Source organism: Parasteatoda tepidariorum, chromosome 3, assembly GCF_043381705.1.
Source record: "Parasteatoda tepidariorum isolate YZ-2023 chromosome 3, CAS_Ptep_4.0, whole genome shotgun sequence".
In the NCBI taxonomy this organism is placed as follows: domain Eukaryota; kingdom Metazoa; phylum Arthropoda; class Arachnida; order Araneae; family Theridiidae; genus Parasteatoda; species Parasteatoda tepidariorum.
In genome coordinates, this window is record NC_092206.1 from 80004571 (window position 1) to 80019072 (window position 14502).

Sequence of the window (14502 nt, forward strand, 5' to 3'; positions counted from 1 at the left end):
CTAGTCTAGTAATTTGTTTTAATATCCTATCATTAGGATCTTTCCGTGCTATTGTGAGTTTATCAGAAAGATATGCTGGCAATTCTTTTAATATGCATGGAACTGCATTCGGCTTTAGTGCCAATTTAGATCTTGGCACTACTAAAACTGGTCTATCTGGCTTTTTAATTGAATCCTCTTTGATTACTTGTTCTGGTTTAAAATGTTTGATGCACAACACGTTTCTTGCTCCAGGAATCCAGACTTTGCTAGGAATTTTCTGCAACCACAGAGCTCGACGCTCTACATTTGACGGGATTTGAAAACTGCAACTTTTTCCATCTAATTTTTATAGTTAGACCGACATCCCGAAACTCAGCAACAAGAAGGCATTGAGAATGACCTGAAATATAAAACAGTAACAAATTATCCCATCAAAATATAAAATCTCTACTTAAAATATATATCAGTGGCCTGAAAATTTTCAGTGGTCATCGCAATTATTTAAGAATGTGTTGCATTCTAAAATATCATTCATGCCTTGAGATAAAACCAAGTTTAATACATGAGCATAACAGTGCGAGAATAGAGCTTTTGGATATATATCTGTAACATTTTTGTGTAAACCTGACAAATGGCCTGACATTACAGCAGCACCATCGTACGTCTGAGCAACGAATTTATCAGCCAGTTTATATTCACTTACGGTTTTCTGAACGTGCTCGAGTAAACCATTAGATGTGCGGTCTGCACTTACATCGATAAATCCAACAAACCTCTCTGTAACACTGCTGTCTCCCTTCACATCATATCTCAAAACTGTAGAGAGCTGTGGCCTTTTTCTAATATCCGACGCTTCATCTAACATTAAAGCTACAAAATCTGCTTCTTCTATTTCTGGTTTAATAGTTTCTTTCAGTTCTTCACTAATAATACTAATTAGTTCGTTTTGTATATCATTTGAAGCGCCTTTAAAAACTGTGGAATTTTCAAAATGTTCTGCTAAAACTGGATAGTAGAGTTTTAAAAGATTTAAATTTTCAACATAATTTCCTTGATTCAAAGAGGAAGTTTTTTCATTGTTCCCTCGGAAGGGTAATTCTTGTTTCGCAAAAAAATTTGTCACATCTATGAGTCGTTTTAAAACTTCACGATTTTTCTTAACTTTTTGGTTTTGCAAATTGTTATTAACTTTTAGGGCTTTGTCTATTCCTTTATCTATTCGCTGCTTTTCAAAATTATACATGTCTACTACACATTGAAGATGTGATTCAGAATTTTCGTGTGCCTTAGTTGATTTGGTTAATCCATTCAAATTACTCAAACCACTAAAATTCCAAACGTTTTTGGATTTGGAAAACAAAAGACAGTTTGGAACAAAGTTAGACAGCAAAAAAGTTTGGACAAACTGTCACTCCCACAGAGCCAAGTATGAGAATCATAATTAGAAACTGTAAAGTGTCTGGTATAGTCTCTGCCTCTTTCTTTTACTTTAGACGATAAATTTCTGAGTGATGGACAAGGTCTACCATTTTGGACAATATGCAGTTTATCCTCAAATCTTAAAGAACCGAAGGGTTTTTTCTGGAGTTCTTGTATAATATCCGATTCAGCCATTATCGAATCAGTAAAATGGGCATCAATGGGGAACAAATTTCAGTTCATTCAATGAAAGCACTGAATTATCACATACGAATATTCAAAGACTATGCAAAAACTTATCAAAACTCCATCTCAATTAATGAAAACATCTATGACACAGCAAGACACAAAAATCACTGAACAGAACTGAAACAAACAGAAAAAACGCGTGCACATCGGAAGTTGACTGTTCTGACTTACGATCTAACTCCCACCCCAAAACTTTCAATAAATTAACTAAACAATCACAGTTTAAAAGCAGAATATACAATATAATGAAAGAGAAAAGTTAATCAAAAAGTCCTGCAAAATAAAAAAATAACACCCTTTAAGAAAAGAGAAATTGTAACTGAATAACATTTCATAACAACAGGGAAGTACAGCGGATAACGGAACAGCAACGCTGTTCTAGTTTAAAATCTAACCCCTTCACTTGAAGAGTGCGAGAGCTTCTGTCCAAAAGAAGCGCAAAAATCTGCGGTGAGTAGCGTACTTTTAGTTTGGTAAAAAGATGCGCGGGGTGGGGGGAGACCCCCAGCGGGGACCTCAGTCATTCACCCCCAGTGGGGATGAATGATGGAAGTAACTCCACAAGGTTTTGCAGGTACGTCGAATCCAGTTTAAGCCATTCGCTGAGGATTTCATCGCACAAATGCACCAAATTGTGAGGATGTTGATTTCGTCGTTTTACCCGTTGTTCTAACATGTCCCACAGATTTTCAATGGAATTGAAGTCAGGTGTAATTGAGTGTTCATAAAACCAGTCACATATTCCTCCAGCCCGATGAAGTTTGCTGTTATCTTGAAAGATAAGGGCTTCGAAAACACATTCTTCATGAAGATATTGACAGAAATGACACCTAATCATCCAGAATGTTCAAATAAACATGTGGGTTTATGTTAGTGGCCACCTCAATGATGGGGCCCAATCTAAAAATAAAATGCCCCCAAATCATGACAGACCCACCTGCGGCTTGAAACTGTCCTTGCTCGCAGTCAAAAGGAAATGTTTCATCTGCCCTTCGTTGCACTCGACGACGTGCGTCTCTTGAATAAAGGCAAAAACGTAATTCGTCAGATCATATTACATTCCGCCAGTCAGCAACTGTCCACGTTCGGTGGCTTCTAGCCCACTGAAGTCGGGCAGCTTTATGTGCCTGTGTGAGCAGTGGTCTCTTACGAGATGTTCGACTGCAAATGTTAATTACATGCAACTCTCATCGCAATTTTCTCTCACTAACAGGTTATGATAGACCTTAATTTAGTAACTGAAGCAATTCCTGTCGGATTTGGAAGCGATTTTGATTGATAAGTCGTGAAACACGTCTCCGGTCCCTTTCATGCAGGATCTTTTTCCCACCACAATTCTGATGTCGTCTTTCGTGACCACATACATGTATTGCATTGTTTGTAGAGACGTTGAACAGTCCGCATCGAAACACCAACAAATCCAGCAACTTCATTCACCGTATGACCACGGGCACGGCGGCCAAACACAAATGCCCTTTTTTCCACTCTATCACATTCTTACACTTACCCGTATTTACACATAATTTCTGCTTCAAACAAAAATATAACTACTCGCCTTTGATCACGTTAAAGCAGTGTGCCCACAGTTGAGCATGTTGATTGATCACTGCGCACGATTCATCATCGCTTGCGTACTAGAGTGACTAAATTTTTGTCCGGTGAGCTTATATATATAGTAGATATATATCAATATAAGATTAAAGATTACAAAATTAATTTCTAGATATCAATTTTAGAATGAATCACACCTGAAAAGTTGTAATTCTATTTAATAAGACAGGTATTCAAACCTTAAACCAATAAAATATTTTATTGGAAGAGCTTCGAGTAATATTTTCTAATCATAATCTTAGAAATTAGTTTCAGTTGGTGCGATGTTATCCAAATTATACTTCAGTTTTTAAAGATAAAAAAGGAAGTTTGAACAGCTTTATTATTTTGTAAATTGAAACATTTTGATGATTAAATTTCCCTTTTTTACCTATTTATTTTTTTATTATTTTTAACAAACAAAAAATTCTTTAAAGAAGTTTTAATAAACATATAAATCTCTATTTTGATTTTGAGCATTTTCTTTAATACTCTCGTTACGTAATATTACATGTCTTACTTGATATCTAACACATTTAAAACACAAAGTTATTAGTAATAACGAATGACATTGGAAACATTTCATCTTATATAAAATTATTTACGAAAGCATTTCTAAAACGTTAGTTAATAAAATAATATTTATCATGCCTAGTGAAATATATTGTAAAAGATAACATTTAACATCCCAGTATAAACAAGAAATAAGCGATTCAGAACAAAAAACTTTGACAATAAATATACGTCATTAATTAGAAATTACTCCGATAATAATATTTAAATTTAGCGAGAAGTTAAAAAATAAAAACTACTCACTTAATTATAATTCAAAACCAGCTGCAAATAATCTTTTACAATGAAATATTTTTTGGTTAACATAAATATAAAGGTGAAATATTGAAATGAAGACCTGGCACAATATTAAAAGAGTTTTTATAAGTAAATAGAACATGAATAAGTAAAGTGACTTTTGATGACGATTTTAAAAGATATTTATAACACGCTATAGAATCACCACAGCATACAACACAAAACCAGCTGAACATGCATACTGATGCATCGCGTCAGAGCTGAAGATCATTTTCAGTACCGAGGTCCCCTCTTCAACAATAACTCCTCCTCCTTCCGAGACAGCCCTGGTCCAGTACCCTACCAATCAGGCTATAATGTTCCCCGTTTAAATATTTTCAGAAAATTACAAAATTTACATAATAAAAGTATGTAATCAAATTAAGTTTCTAAATTTGTCAAATATATTTTTCGCATACAGCATAGTGACTAAAGCTTCTTGGGTATAACAATTCATAGAAAATTGTTTTTTAGAGAACATAATTTTTTTTTTTTAATTTAAAAATTTATCACAGTTCTTGATTGTCAGTGAAAACAGTTCTTGATTTCATAAGAAAAATTTAAAAAAAAATTACTTTGGTATAATACCTCAAATAGTAACGCAGAATAAATAAATAAATATACTAGAAAGAGAAATGTGGAAATCAATAAATGAAATTTCTCAGCATTCATAAGTCTAAATAAATATACACCACCTTTAAAAAATAGCTTGATGCCTTTTTTGAATAATAAAATTAATATTATAATAAAATAAATAATAAATAAATATATTGCCGAAATAAAATTAATTTTAACAAAAACATAATTAAATAAAATATTAAGTTTTACAGTATTTGATGATATTGAAATATAATAAGTATTTAATAAGTCTTCAACTCTTAAAGTTCTATTGATATTTTTATGAAATATTCGAAATCGAGCTGATTCCGTAACGTTAATTAATATGTGATATTGTTTGTTAAGTTTGATAGAAAAGCAATGAAGATAGCCTTACTTTGTTTATAAGTTAAATTATATTAAAAAAACTAATAAATTAAACAATCATTAAAAATAATTTTTAAACCTGTTTCGATTTTGAAATACAATTATTTTTTATAGAGGGTGTTAAACAAAAACATTAGGAAAAGGAAAATTTCTAACGAAAATAATTTAAGCTAGCTTGAAGAACAAAAGCTCTGCATTTACAGAAGTTTCGTTACTTCTGAATAAAATAACAAAGGTATAAAATGTATATCATATGCATAAAATTAAAACATGTGTAAAATACAAAGGAGGAATTATACAAGAAAGGAGTGATGTACACACTTTAATGCAATATAACCCTTTTTTATTTTGATCAAAAAAACGTAATATTAAGAGCAAATATTATAATTTATAGATTCTATTTTATAATTTATACATTCTAATATCAAATATATACGGCGGGGAGGCAAAGTTTTGATGGCGAAAAAAATTCATGAGTTATTAATTACTAAAAAAAAAGAATCAAGCAATTAAAAGCTGATTGAATGAACACTACAAAGTTTATAAATTTTTAATAATCTGTGTCGATGCCAACAAGAATAGTGTAAATAGGAAATGAGCTTATGTAATCGTAATATTAATCGATGAATAAAGGGAGAAGCTTATAGCTCACATGCTTGGGTATAATAAGTATTGATACATTGATTTCTACCAAGTTTTTCTGAGCTTCTAACAGGTTAAAGCTTGGGTGTGTAATTCAGGAAACTCGGGGCATTTTCTAATAATTTTTTTAAAAAATTTAATTTTCGTTATCGGCATCATGAAAGAAGTCAATGGTCAAGAAACTAGTTTTGTTATGTTGTAGAATGACCAAATTATCCCTTTGCCCTTTTTTTTTTTTTAGTTTTTTCTTATAACAGGAGCTTAAGCGTAATAACAAACCTGAATATGCAGCCTTTGATAAAATGTGGACAGAATGCTCGGTATCAGGCTGAGGATATCGTTTTTAGAGCTGGAGTTAATACAGATCGACTGCCGAATAATGTGGGAATTAATTCTATTAAGCTTGTTTTCAGTGCAGTCCTAGACTTATTTTCTGAAATAAATCGACGCAGAATTATCTGATCTGATTTAAATTTGCATTCAGGCTGTGAGTCGATAAGATAATCAGTACAAGCATTTTGAACGTTACACATCTCACGGTGGAAAAAGTAATGGGTGAAATTATTAAAGCTATTCAATCTAAGGATGAAATAAAATTGGACGAGGCTTTTTCAGTCGATGTTATTACAATAAGACGTCCTGTAGGCCCCGACCAAACGAACAGAAAAGTGATAAACGTTGACAAGTACTCTAAAAATCAATTTTGACTGTACCAGAAGACGATTAGGGCCTTTGTTGTGCTAAAGCCATTATATACGCTTTGGCACACAAAAAAGGTGACTCAAGAGCAATAAATGCACTGAATGACAGGCAACGACTAGCTATCAAATCAAGCCCGAGCTCTGCACTTGGCCGCGTATGTTCCTGTTGGACTATGCGCTCTAACAGAAATAAACACATTCAGGAAACTACTCAAAATTCAAATTGCTGTATTTTCTTCTGAAACTCTGAACCGAGTAAGAAAAAATGATATTCCATCTTTCTTCTACTTACGTATGTACGTTTGTTATTATTCACAGACTTATTTTTATTTTAGTTTATCTACAAAGGAGAAGCACAGAACGTGAGAATGGATTTGTGGCTCCACGATTATCATTACGATGTCATAAAGTCTGCTAATGGGTTCTTTGCCGCAAATTTTATCTATACTGAAGGTGACAAACCATTAAATAGAATGGAAGATCAGCTCTCAGCCCTATATGCTTAAGTCCCAGGAAGTGCAACGATTGCAACAGGCTGTGCAGATTTGAGCGTTGTTTTAAAGCAGTGTCCGGAAAACAAGAAATGTCTGTGACTGGGTATGTATTACTCTTATTTTCGTAACGTATTTACAACGTATTATTCCCAAGATTTTATAGTTATAATTAGTTTATTTATCAATGTATTTATGTTTGAATATATAGATTTATCAGTACAGAAAATGTTGCAAAAGGATTCGTCGGAGATACTGCCTACGCAAAGAATACCAAGGTGGTACAATTAAGTGCAAGTCTTTCAGAAAATACCAAGATGCATCTGTGCTACGTACGAGTCATCCAGCCAAAAAATTAGAATGCTCATATTCTTTGATTTTGAAACTGATCAAGAATTCGGAGAACATAAAGTCAATTTTGCTGTTGCACAGTACTCCAGTGGTGAAGAAATAAATTTTAAAGATTACGAAGCTTGTGCAGAGTTTTGTGCCTTGCTCTTTTCATTGAAGCATCGGGTATATACAGCAATAGCTCACAACATGAAAGGGTATGTATTTTGTTTGTATTTATATATTGTATATAAAAGCATGCATTTTTTAAAATTTATTTGTATGAATACTTTTTCTATTTTAGTTTCGACGGTCAATTTGTGATGGCTTGGTTGTTAGAGCAAGGTGTAGTGCCCGAGATAATACCAAATGGATCTCTGATAATGGGTTTAACACTTTCTTCTTGGAACATCACTGTGATCAACCCTCTGAATTTTTTACCAATGCCATTAGCCAAGCTACCGACATGTTTTGGTTTAGCAGAACAGAAGAAATGATTCTTTCCCCTTACTTTCAATGTAAGGAAGAATCAAAATTACGTTTGACCCATGCCTTCAATTGAGACGTATCATCCATATAGATACGCCCCCAAGAAATCTTTTTGAATTGATATGAAGCACATAAAAAGGATACTTTTGATTTTCAAAAAGAGATGCTGGAATACTGTTGGTGAGTATTTAATTTTTTTTTCTTTCTTTTAAGTTAAATTTGATTACCGAAAATTTTATTGTTGCATTGGTTTATATTTTTTTCAGTTCTGATGTTGACATTCTTCGGCGATGCTGTATGGAGTTTCGAAAGCAGTACCTCATGTTACGAGAGTGGATCCATTTTGGTGAGCTATATTAAAAGTTTTATATATTTCAAATTAAAGAAGTTATGCATACATACGCAAAGTATTTGGATATATATAACTATTTACATGTATTTAATTATTATTTTTTTTTCTTTAGAGTTACATCACTATTACGTCTGCCTGCATTTCTACTTATCGAAGTAATCGTATCAAACCAGGAACAATTGCCATGGTACCCATAACTGGATATATAAAAAAAACAAATCATAGTGCAGATGCCATGCTGTGGTTGGATTTTACAGCGTTAAAAGAAAAGAAAACAAAATACATCATTCTCTCAGTAATGCAGGAGGAGAAAAGATTGAAGGCATTTCTGTTGATTGGTTTTGCCCAGACACACAAACCATTTATCAATACCACGTAAGTATGACTTTTAATATTTGTAATGCATCTTTTAATAGGAAAAATATATTTTAAATATTGAAAAAAATGTATTTATTATTTTATTCATTGCTGTTTTTTAGGGGTGCTTTTACCACGGATGCAATAAATTCTATGATGGAGATGTTCTACATCCTTTTGAAGGAATCACCATGGCAACTTAGTTCAAAAAGGCACAAGAAACATCTCAATGGCTACGTTCGAAGGGTTTTAAAGTAGTCGAAATATGGGAGCACGACTTTCTTAAAATGAAGAAAGAGAGAGAACTAATTGATTTTCTCAAGAATCATAACTTTAAGAACAGACTAAATCCAAGGGATGCCTTTTTTGGTTGCCGAACAAATGCAGTTATACCATGAAGGACCTGCGAAATACGTTGATTTCACGTCCTTGTACCCTTGGGTGAGTTGAATACTTTTTATTATTTCCAATGGCAAGGCAAAAGGTACAAATAGAAAGATGAAATAAATAACGAATACAAATGTACGTAGGATAACAAAGAAAGAAGACCGAAGTCATTGCCTTAAAAGTTCTCTTGCTTCCCAATGTCTTGAGGGCTCAGTGTGTCCATGAAGGTCCCCACATAGAAACAGGTGGTCCCTGCCCAATTTCTCACCAGATTTACAAAGTGGACAAAAAGGCGTGGTGGAAAGGACTATGCGGTATAAGTGAGCAGAAAGACAATCGTGGCCTGTATATAAGCGGAAGGCCGCAACTGCATCACGTCTTGGTTTGTCGGGAATTAAAGAAGGGCTCACATTTCTCCAACGTTTCAAAGCTATGCGAGTCTGAAGGTCTTGCAATGAGTTGGTTTTACATAAATTGAGTTGAATACTATAACTGTTCATTTTTTTTAATATTATTTTCATTTTCTAAGTTTTATTTTTTTATGTTTAGAGTTAATTTTTTTTTCTTATACAGGTCAATAAGTGTTGCTAATAATCGATCGGACATCCCAAAATTTTAACAGAAAATTTGACAAATATGGATCAATACTTTGGTCTTGTACACTGTAAAGTAGTACCTTTTTGCAGTTTGTACCTTCCAGTGCTCCCATATCTTTGTGCAGAACTTGCACAGAAAATCTACAACAGTCTAAATGCACACATAGTGAAGAGCGAGCCCTTACTGGAATATACTGGTTAGTGATGAATTAAAACTGGCAAAGAAGGGATACTCCATCAATCATGTAAGAATATATTTATCTTTTCGTCAGATTCAATTTTTTTTTTTATCTATGATTCTTATTTTATTCTTATAACTTTTAGATTTATGAAGTCTACCATTTTGAAAAAACGTCAGATGAATTGTTTAAAACCTACATTAGCATGTTTTTAAAAATGGAACAAGAAAGCAGTGGATGGCCACGTGGGTGTGAGATGGAGGAACAAAAGTCTGAATACATCAGAGAATATGAAGAAAAGCAGGGCATTAAACTTGACCCTGGCGGAATTGAATTTAATCCAGGACGGAGACAAGTGGCTAAGTTAGCCTTAAATTGCTTAATGGGCAGGTAAGATGTTTATTTCTTCCGTTTTTAATGTTCTTTACACTTAATTTTTTCAAATTATGTTTATTCAAAGTGATAATTTTTTTACCAGATGGGGTATGAGTACGAGCAAAAAACAAACGAGCTGCGTACATTCTATTCCACAGTTCAACAAATTATTAGCGGATACTACGAAATTTGTAAGCACTTTAATTATAATAGTTTTTTTTTATGTTGAAAAAAAATTGTTTTTTCTTTGAATTTATATGCTTATGTTTATTTTTACCACGTTTATATAAAATTGCCTTCGTGTATGTCTGTCCGGGTGGAATCTTGTAATCGATTTTAAACTAACTTCCCGACTAACTACAAATTTTAAATTTGGCACATAGTTCAGAATTGGATGACAATGCATGAAAATGAAGAGAAAAAAGACATACAAAGTAAAATAAAATTAAAAAAAAAAATAATTTTCGAGATTGTCTTTTGTTGTCGATTCCATTATTTCAATATCATTTTTATTAATNTATTACATGTCAGGTGAAAAGATTTTTATTGTCGGAGTATTTTTATTGGCTGAAAAATCACGTGGTAGGATCCAGTTTTTCCTCATTCATTTCCAGATTGTTTTGGTTGTCATCAGCATAAAACTAATGAAAGTCGTAAAGGTATTGTTTTTATATCAAGATTTTTGTATCCCTAATTTAAAATGAAAGTTCTATTATTTTAGTAGTGGTCTTGTAGTAGTCTTGACTAAGAAAAATAATCTAAATTAAAAAATATATTTTTAAAAACCGCGTTTTTTGTAGTGAAGAATAATAATTGAAAAGTAATAATTTTTAAAAAATATGAAACAAAAATTTAAAAAAATATAATTTAAAATAAAAAAATTCAAAATAAAAAAATAATATTTTCAAAAACCACGTTTTCGTAGTGGAGAATAATAATTAAAAAAAATTGAGAAACGAAAAACGTGGGGCGCATGAAATACATAACAGTACATATACACATTTTCTTACTCATACACATATACATCCACATACATATGCATATACACAAACATATTCCAAATCCACATTCAGATACAATTACAGATATACTTACACATATTTTCAAGAGCACACATACACACACTAATATAACATTACTGTTATACTTCATGCGCCCCACGTTTTTCAATTTTTTTAAAAAATTTTTTTTAATTATTTGTAGCTCAAGAATATGTCGTCTCACAAGACAGTTCAACAAACATTTTCCTGGCTGCTTTCACTACCATATGGGCCCGATTGAAGTTATATGAAGAACTGGACAAACTTGGGAGAGACGTTCTCTATCACGACACTGACAGCATCATTTACATCTCAACAGGATTTAATGATCCTCCTATTGGAAATTTCCTGGAAGAACTCACGGATGAAGTAGACGGGGACATCCTTTTGTTTCTGGTAAGCACATTTTTTTTTTAAATTTAACATTTTTTATTTCATTAAATATTTTATGAATATATTATTTATTTAATTAATTATTTTATGAATGTTTTCTATAGAAACTTAATAAATTACATTTTTTTTCCCGTTTATTCAGGTGGCCCTAAAAATTACGCCTTCGAGACCTACTGGGAAAACAGCCTGTAAATTTCGAGGGTTTACACTAAACTTCAAGAATTCATCAACTTCAATTCCATGAAAGAACTTTTAAAAGAGATGGACAGTAATATCGTCATACACAATCCAGCAAAAATTGTAAGAGATGGAAAACGTCGTGAAGTTGAAAATAAGGTATATATAATATTATTTATGACAAACGTGTACCCTTTCATATTGATATTGAAATTCCATGTTATGTTAAGCACGTTAATTCTTTTTTTATTCTTATATACATTACTTTATTAATTTGAATTCATTTATACGTGCTAAAACAGGCACATCTTCATTTTTTTATAAGGGTGTAAGACTGTAAAATAAGTTGTGATAATTTTTTAAATTCATTTTTAAATATGGATTTGCCTAAGCTTGTCCGCCATTTATCATGTATTATAAAGTGGTCCTACAAGATCGGGGAAAAGTTTTTTTTGTCAAAACTAATTGAAAACAATATGTTTTACCCGAGGCCTAAAAATATAATATATTGTTATGGTTGTTATCAACCACTTTTTGATAAAATAAAAAACGTTAAATTTGAAGATGGTTTACCCTCAAATCTTTCGAGTATTAGTGATGCTGTAATTATTAATGATGATCTTATGTCAGAACTATCGAGTGACAAAAAACTCAATAACCTTTTATCAAAATATTCTCATCATAAAGAAAATTAACAATAATATTTTCGGTTCGAAATATATTTCGTAAAGTCCGAGTATTGCGTGATATTAATTAAAATTCAAATTATTTAGTCTTATACAAAAATCCTCGAGATAAAAGTCAGATTAATCACCTTGGAAGACAAATGTTTCCAGGAAAAATGAAGTCATTTATTGAAATTTTTCATGATTCTACAGCTGAGACCTATTCTTATTTATTTACAGACTTTCGTCCGGAAGCAGATGATCGTTTGCACTTGCGCACTGGAATTTTTCCGAAGACAAACAGTTATCAACCTCAACAGTCAGTTGCACTTTAACTCTTGAAATGTCTTCAGCCATCATGCTTGACTTCGAAGGATTTCAGTTAAAATCTTAGGACTTCAGGAAACTTGCATCATATGGAATGGGAGTATGAAAAATTGCCCTACTCTTCTTTAAGTTGTATTCTGACATTTTTGTCTCTTGTTTTTGATGATATATATCTCAAAAACTCTGAAAAAGCTGAGTTTTTAACAGAATTTTTGGGAAGAAATGTAATGATTTTAAATTGCCCTAAGGTAGAATATTTATGAAAAGATAATTCTGTTTCACGTAGTTTTCATGGTGACAGTTTTAAACACTGTGCTTTAACAAAAGCAGCTGCTTATGCTCAGTTTATAAGAACAAGTAAATTATGGGATTGTGATAGTTGCTTATGGTATGTCGACATAAATTTTTTAAAGCTCCTCAATAAGAGTAGAGCAAAAGCTACTCTCTGAAGAAAGTGTCCCAATAGACATATTAAGTCAATTTGTGAGTGTGCTCTCAACCTTTTAAGAGGAAACGTTCCCCTTAGTAAATGATTTAAAAGTAGTTTAGCTCCTTTCAAATAAGTTCTTCGATAACTGAGAGAAAAAAGAATTCCTATTTACAAAAAGAGACCACTTCTGATCCAAAAAAGTGAAGACTTATCTTTTCTTTTACCATCGGCAGTTGGCGTATTATCTTCTCTTCTTAATGGAGCACTTACCATCAGTAATTGGCGTATTATCTTCTCTTCTTAGTGGAGAGTAACTAAAAATATGATTTAGTGCCATACAACAGTTTGAGGAGCAGCATTTAAACGAATAGATTCAGAAATGCATAATATACTGCATAGTAATCTTCTTGATGATGAAAAAATCAAACTTAATTTTCAAGTTCTACAAAAATGTATCGCATTTCCATCGATAAATAACGTGTCATCGGTGAATGAATTATCTTCTGAACTCCCAACATACGATTCTGAAAAAGATTCTTTTAGAACCTTTGGGAACTGATGACCCAGAAATTACTCCAAAAAATCTTAAACTTTTTCACCCAACTCGTAATTCAAAGGCAAAAGCTTCAAAAAATTTGGAATTTGAGATTGTACAATCTACACCCTTAAAATATCAAAATGTATTAAAAGACTTGTTAGATTTTTTACTACAAAATAATGTTATTAGGACTGATAAAAAAGAAATAATCATAAATGGAAAAGTGATTTCAGGTTAAAATGCGTCGAAAATCGTGAATTTATTCTTAAGGCAAGGAAAAATAAAACTTCTTGGCTATGAAGAAATGCAAAACATAATTGTACTTCATAATTTTATGTAAAAAAATAATAGCTTGCTAAAAACCAGAACTTTTGTTAAAACAAAAAATGTAAAAACGTCTTGGATCAAAATGTAGTTTTTCATTCTATAAATTTTTTGTAATTGGCTTAAATATTTTTTGACGAATCTGTAACAAGAAAAATGTATGTATATTTATATATAATGATTCAGTTTGTGTTTAAAAATATATGTATATTTATGAATAGATTTAGTTTGTGTTTAAAAAGAAAAGATTGTACTCGATATGTTAATATCAGAGAAACTGTAATTTTGTGATGATTGTTAGTGAATTTAAAAAAAGTATTGTCTTTTCAAAAATTTGTGTATTCAATGAGAGAAAAAAAAACTTTTTCTAGATTTTTTTTACAGATAATTATTTTTCAGGTGTTTCTGGAGTTTTCCACTGTTTTTAATACTCTTAGTTAAAAATTAAGAAAAATAGTTTTTGAAATATTTAAGCTATAAATATTATTTTATTGAAAAAAGTTTAAAGTTTTGGCCTTTCAAATAAATAAAAAAGATTTTTTTTAATTTAAAACTATTAATAATAATTATATTTTAAAGAAATAAATAAAAATGTTATTGAAAAAAAGATAATGCTTAGACACTATATAAGATGGA

The 14502-nt window shown here is 31.5% G+C and overlaps 2 protein-coding genes across 2 annotated transcripts; one reads left to right on the forward strand and one right to left on the reverse strand.

Moving 5' to 3' along the window:
• Positions 1-463: 463 nt before the first annotated feature.
• Positions 464-1225, reverse strand: LOC107440362 (zinc finger MYM-type protein 1-like). The gene has a single exon (XM_016053269.2). It carries the CDS (start codon positions 1223-1225, stop codon positions 464-466), a length of 762 nt encoding a protein of 253 aa, XP_015908755.2.
• A 4715-nt stretch (positions 1226-5940) lies between these two features.
• On the forward strand, positions 5941-14112 carry LOC107440361 (uncharacterized). The gene is made up of 11 exons (XM_071178887.1): positions 5941-6671; positions 6752-7455; positions 7542-7906; positions 7993-8072; positions 8191-8453; positions 8558-9663; positions 9743-9987; positions 10076-10163; positions 11176-11408; positions 11548-11741; positions 12488-14112. The coding sequence occupies exons 3-6, from the start codon at positions 7849-7851 to the stop codon at positions 8691-8693; spliced, it is 537 nt and encodes a 178-aa protein (XP_071034988.1). The 5' UTR covers positions 5941-6671; positions 6752-7455; positions 7542-7848; the 3' UTR covers positions 8694-9663; positions 9743-9987; positions 10076-10163; positions 11176-11408; positions 11548-11741; positions 12488-14112.
• Positions 14113-14502: the final 390 nt, after the last annotated feature.

Bases quoted from the DNA above. Each gene is read 5' to 3' on its own strand.
- LOC107440362 (XM_016053269.2), bottom strand. From the start codon at position 1,225: ATGTATAATTTTGAAAAGCAGCGAATAGATAAAGGAATAGACAAAGCC.
- LOC107440361 (XM_071178887.1), top strand. From the start codon at position 7,849: ATGAAGCACATAAAAAGGATACTTTTGATTTTCAAAAAGAGATGCTGG. The intron at 7,907-7,992 runs GTGAGTATTTAA...TATTTTTTTCAG, and splicing joins GAGATGCTGGAATACTGTTG to TTCTGATGTTGACATTCTTC. The intron at 8,454-8,557 runs GTAAGTATGACT...GCTGTTTTTTAG, and splicing joins AAACCATTTATCAATACCAC to GGGTGCTTTTACCACGGATG.